This window comes from Phoca vitulina, unplaced genomic scaffold (assembly GCF_004348235.1).
Source record: "Phoca vitulina isolate PV1807 unplaced genomic scaffold, GSC_HSeal_1.0 scaffold3, whole genome shotgun sequence".
NCBI classification, from domain to species: Eukaryota; Metazoa; Chordata; class Mammalia; order Carnivora; family Phocidae; genus Phoca; species Phoca vitulina.
In genome coordinates, this window is record NW_022589706.1 from 50,793,701 (window position 1) to 50,800,246 (window position 6,546).

A 6,546-nucleotide genomic window follows, 5' to 3' on the forward strand; every position below is an offset into this window, starting at 1 on the left:
TTAGCAAAGAGATTCCAATCTCATTCCATTACCAATGTTCAACAAAACTCAAAACAGTCCAAACCATCTACATCTTCAACTGGCAAGAAAACTGGTCGACGCCAACCTAAACTACAAAAAATAGTTGATCAATCAAAACTTCATAAAAATATAACCATCAAGCACCAATCCAGTCAAACAAAAACTCCAGTACAAAAGCAAACCAACCAGAGAAAACATTTCATTATTTCTGAAATCAAACAAACTACAATCTCAAAACCTAAGGCTAGAGCGAATAGAAACAACAGAAATAAGAAGGTAAAGCAGAAAACTGGTCAACATAAACCTCACCCAACTGGACCCAGACATCACCAACCTGGTCAACCCAAGCCTGGTCAAAAAAATTACATACAAAATGTCAACCATCTCCCAAATTACATGAATTCAACAGCTCCCCAAAAAATTAACAAAACCAAATCTCGGCAAGGAAAAACAGTTAAAAAATTTCCAAGAAAACCTAAACCTCACTTTATAACCAAAGTTCAGCAAAATCCAAAAAGATCTAATTCACCTGCAGTTTTAGGTGATAAAGGAGATGGCCAGCACCAAACTAAACCACAAGCAGTAGGTTCACATAAAATATATAAGACTATACAAAAGAAAATTTACCAAAGGAAATACCATCTAAACGCTGCTAAACAATCTGGAAAGTCAAAACCTGTTGCAAACAGACCAAAGAGAACCAAAAAGGTAAAAAAACAACCTGGCCAACAGAGACCTGTGTGTAAACACTGTCCATCTGGCCAATCAAGACCTCTTCAAAAATCTCCTGTGCAACAAAACAGCTACCAACTCTCAAATCATAGAAACCCATCAGCTCTTAAAAAACCTAGAATTATCAAATATTAGCCAGGCAAAACTACTAAAAAGTTATCAAGGAAACCTAAACCTTCCTGTGGGACCAAATTTCAACAAAAGCCAAAAGTACCCAAACTACCTCCAATTCCAAATGGTCCAAGAAAAGGTCATAGTCAAACCAAACCACAACCATTAAGTCCCAAGAAAACATCCAGCCAAGCAAAACTTCATAAAAATCCAACCATAAAGCAACAAACAAATCAAGTAAAAACTGGTCCAAATATTCCCAAACATCATCAGACTGGGCCCTCAGGGCATCATTTGAGTAAACCTATAAGAAAACAATCTGGCCAAAGAAAACCTAAGGCAAAAGCAATCATGCAAAAGAAAAGCAGCAAGGCAAAGAATCCACCCTGTTATTCAAGACCTCCTCAACCAGGCCCTTGGTTTCATCTCCCTGGTCAATCAATACCTAGACCAAAGGTGCCTTCACTCTGGCATCCTGCTATACAAAAACAATATCCCAACCCACTTTATCTTCATCTATATAAACCCATCCAACACCCTGGCTCACACAAACATTGTGGAAAGCAACCAGGTAAAAAGCCCCAACTTTGCCCATACAGACCTGGTCAAAAGCCAGCATTGAAACCTAAACCTGGATATCAGCAGCAGCATCCAGGGGTACTTCCTACCATACAACCTGGAAAGTTGCCAACAACTTCTAAAACCCAACAACCCAACAACCTCTAAAGCTGTATCCTCAGGACCGTTTTTAGTGACCACCAAGGCTTCTGCAGCCATTCCATATGTATCAACTAGCAGAAAGCCCACCACAAACTCACTGGCCTCTATCACCAAATCTTCCCTAACTTCTAATCCAACAGCTACAGCCACAAAATCCACTATTTCCACCAAACCTGTGATTAATACTCCCAAATCCTCCACAACTGCCCAGTCAGCAGCCCCTACCATCAAATCTTCCAGCACTAATAAACCTTCTACAACCATCACTATACCTACTACCACAACCAGTTTTCTCCTCCACCAAATCCATCACCAACTCTAATCCTGCTGCCTTCACAACCAAATCCACCACAACTTTAAAACCTGTGATTTTTACTACAAAAATGACCACCTCTACCAAGCCTGAAGCACCCACCACCAAACTTACTACCACCATTAATACTATAGCTGACACCAGTTCATCTGACACTAGAGCACCAAAACCAACTGAAATTCCTAGTTTCTCTTCCACCAGCCCTACTACTATAAAATCTGCCCAAATGACCAAATCTGTGGTGAAAACCACTAAAGCCCTTCCTACTACCACCAAAGTCATCAAGCCAACCAGCTCAATATCCATCAACACAAGAACAACTCCTGCTTCTAATTTCTCAACAATTGTGACAAAAACTACATCTCCTCTCACAAAATCAGTTTCCCAGTCTATATTAACCACCACTATACCTCCTACTACCACTGCTTCAACTGCCAGCACAGTGAGTCTGTCTTCAGTCACTGCTACCACTTTGGCCGGAAGCACCTTAAGAGCTGTGGATACTACAAAGATGCCATCCACAACCACAGCCTCTCTCTCTACAGCATCACCAAGAAACACATGCCACCACAGCTGCCCCTACCACATCTGCTCCCAAAGTTACTTCACCTCCTCTTCCCACAAAGGGTGCTCCCAGCAAAGCAGGTCTCTCTATCACATCTGTTGCTTTAACCACTCTTGCTCCCTCTACCCCTTCTTCTTCACCGGCTTCTACCTCCATCACCAAATCATCTCTCTCCCCCACGTCTGCTGCCACCAATCCCACATCCACTGCTGAGGACACTACAACTCCTATGACCACAGCACAGGTTTTCACCAGCACCCCTGCTGCTATTACATCTATTTCTACATTTTCATGGACAACCACCTCTACACCTATGGGTTTAGAGACTGGTAACACTACCTCTGATACTACAGCCACAGCTACCATGAAAACTACTGCTTCTCTTTCTACAACCACAGATGCTCAGTCCACCACACCTGCTGCCCTAGGCACAACAATATCCACAGTGATCACCCCTGAAACAACCGCAGATCTTACTTCCACCACTACCACTATCCCTGATATATTGCAGTTGACTACCAGAACAGATGCCACAGCTTCATTCACTGACACTACCCTGGTCACTGCAGATGATTCATCAACATCTGACTCTAGCACATCTGATGACACTACATTTGATTATGAACCTGACCCTACTGACTTCACCTCTGCTACTTCCTATACATCACCTGCCATCACAGAGTCCTCCACCTCCAAAGCTGTTCCCTTGGCCACACCCACTGCTACTACAGCTGTTCCTACTGCTCTTCCTACAACCACCTCTACTACTATCACAGATCTTGTCACCAGCCTGCCTGCTGCCTCGGATACTTCCACTCCTTCCAGCACCACTCAAGCTGCCACTTCCACAGCTGTGCTTCCAACCACAGCCGCTGCCACCACTATCTCTGGTGTCACTAGTCGATCAGCTTCATCTACCTCACTTGGAGCAACAGCATCCACAAGTATGACCTCTGCTGCCACTAATATGCTTGCCATGACCACAGAGGCTCCTACCACAGCTTCTTCCACAGTCACTCCCTCCTCTGCTGCTTCTGTCACCACAAAAGCTGCCACAAATGTGTCTGCTCCTCTTAGCACCACACAGGTGGCCACAGCTACAGCCCTCCTCCCCATCTCATCCACTGAAGCCACCAGCACCTCTCTTGCTATCACAACCACTGCTGTTCTTGACAGTTCCCCTCAGGCTGCTGCTATCACTTCTCCAACCCCACTCCTGCTCCTTCCACCCCAGGTGCCTCCACTCCAGCTGCCACCAGCACTTTATCAGCTTCCTCCAGGTCTTCTAGCACTTGGCCAGCTTCCATCACATCTCCTGCCCTCAGTTCATCAATATCCACTGCGACCACAGTTGAAATCACTATGAATCCTATTTCCACTACTTCATCTGACTCCTCTGCTCTTCACTCGACTACCATAGAAGATACCACAACTTTTTATACTGACACTGTACCAAGTACCCTGCTCACCACAGATGATACGGCAACACTGAGCCCTGGCATATTTGAGGACACTACTACTGACTATGACCTTGACACTACCGCTGCTGCCTCTGTCACCACTCTTCCTGCCACAATCTCTTCAGCTCCTTCTACCACCTCAGAGCCCAGCACCACCACTGATGATCACTCCAGCTCACCTGCTGCCACAACCATTTCTTTTCCCTCTTCCACTAAACAGTCTGTCACTACTAGTTCTGCCATCACCACAGCTGCCACAGCCATGTTTGCTCCTGCAACTACCACTGCATCTCTGACCACAAGAGTAGCTGAGGCCACTAATATTTTGGTTTCTTCCACCACACTTGGAGCACCTCCAGCAACATCCACAAGTACCACATCTGTGGCTACCAACATTCCTGCCATGACCACAAAGGATGCCGCCACAGCTGCTTCCACATTGATTTCTACCACAACCACATCTGCTCCCTTTACCACATCAGCTTCCACCTCTACTTCCTCTGCCACCTCCAACACCACCCCTCCTAACACAGCCACTTCTGTCTCATCTACCACAGCCAGGATATTATCCTCTGCTACCAGAACATCATTTACAACCACAACAACTTCTGCTCCTTCTTCCACCACTCAGGCTGACACCACCACTTCTGCCACCACCACACTTGCCTCTACCACTCTCCCCACAGCCACCTCTGCATTGACTTCCAATAAGTCCATCACCTCCACAGCAGTCTCCTCCTCATCACCTGCTACCATCACCACAAGTACTCCTGCCCTTCCCAGCACCTCACAAAGTGCCACTACCATGGCTCCTCCTGCCAGCTCAACCATTACAGCCACCAGCACAGCTCCAACCAGCTCAGCTATTTCTTCTTCCTCATCTACCACACAGTCTGTCTCTACAAGTTCTGCTGCCACAACTGTCCCTACCACACCCACTACTATAACTGCCCCTGTCACAAATGTTGCCAACTCCACAGCTGAAGTCAGTTCCTCATCTGCTGCCACTATCACACCTGTTACAACAAGCACATCTGCTCCTTCTGCTTCCACACATCCAGCCACCAACACAGCTGTGTTCCCTCCTCTGCTATGAGCTCCATCCCTGCCACTACAACCATTTCCTCCTCAACCACCACTAGGCTGACACCACCACTTCTACCACCACCACACTTGCCTCTACCACTCTCCCCATCACCACCTCCAGGCTGACTACCACTGAGCCTGTTACCTCCACAGCGGTCTCCTCCTTATCACCTGCTACCATCACAAGTACTCCTGCCCTCCCCAGCACCTCACAAAGTGCCACTAGCACAGCTCTTTCTACCAGCTTATCTGCTGCAGCCACCAGCACAGCCCTGACTGCTCTGACCGTATCTTCTTCCTCACCCACACAGACTACTACTACTACTACTACTTCTGCTGCCACAACTGTCCCTACCACACCTGCTCCCACAACCACCATTGTCACCAGAGAGGCAAGCACCACAGCTAGTCTCTTTTCTACATCAGCTGCCACTACATTTTCTGAGACCTCTTCCCCTACCACTGGGGAATTTCCCCCAGCATCTACAAGCACTATACACACTGCTACTCACAGCACCATGGTTACTGCAGCTAATCCTACCACACCAGCCTCTACAACCACTCCTACCATTTCTACAGACACACAGGCTGCCACTGCCACGCCTGGTCTCACCACCGGTTCTGCTGTTATGAGCACCACACCTAGAGCCACAATGACTTCAGTTCTCCTGACCACCACCTCTGGCGCTTCAACCACTCCTTTCTTTAGTATCTTACCAGCCCCCACCATGCCTGTTGCCACTACAGCAGCAACCACAGCAGCACCCTACATCACTTCATCTGATGCATCCAACACACCTGTTTCCACCAAAGAGATCATTTCTGACACCCCCAACACTCCTTTCCCCACTACCACTTCTGCTTCCTCCACACTTGATGACACTGCCCCTCCTGACACCGCAACTCCAACTATTATGACAACCAATACTGTCATCACAGCTGATGACACTTCAACACTTACCCCTAGCACATTTTATGAAACTACACTTGATGGTAATGATGGCACCACTGAGAATAACACAGATGAACCCACATCAGATGATTTTTACAGAAAGTGAGGCTCAAAATTAGTCATCTTCTATAGCCCCCCTACTTAGACCATGATTTACATGGGTTGAATTTCTGAACCAAATTTAACCTGAGACTAAAATCTTAAACCTACTACTCTTTCAAGCATACTAAATCTTCTTCTAGTTAAAAATATTTTCATTTCTATTCTTAATATTTAAAGGAAACTTAAATATCATCAGTGTATTTCATTGCAGTACACAATCATTTCTATTGCCTATGAAATTAAGATTTATCTTTAAATAGTACAAATTATGATCACTTTTTCCTAAAATCTATACCCAAAAGAAAGATTTAAAGAAATTACACTTAAACATTAATGGTGCATGTTTTGGTGGATGAATTATAGATGCTTCAGGACTGAGACAGAATGGAATCATATTTGACCAAAGAAATCCCTTTAGACAAACACCCTAAACAACACCTCTCCCTAAACTTACCCAGTTCTCCATATTACCCAGTGAGTTCTA

At 45.6% G+C, this 6,546-nt stretch overlaps 1 protein-coding gene across 1 annotated transcript; it reads left to right on the plus strand.

Moving 5' to 3' along the window:
• The first annotated feature begins 3,824 nt into the window (after positions 1 to 3,824).
• Positions 3,825 to 5,018, plus strand: LOC116629266 (cell wall protein DAN4-like). The gene has a single exon (XM_032399570.1). The coding sequence runs from the start codon at positions 3,825 to 3,827 to the stop codon at positions 5,016 to 5,018; it is 1,194 nt and encodes a 397-aa protein (XP_032255461.1).
• The last annotated feature ends 1,528 nt before the right edge of the window (positions 5,019 to 6,546 follow it).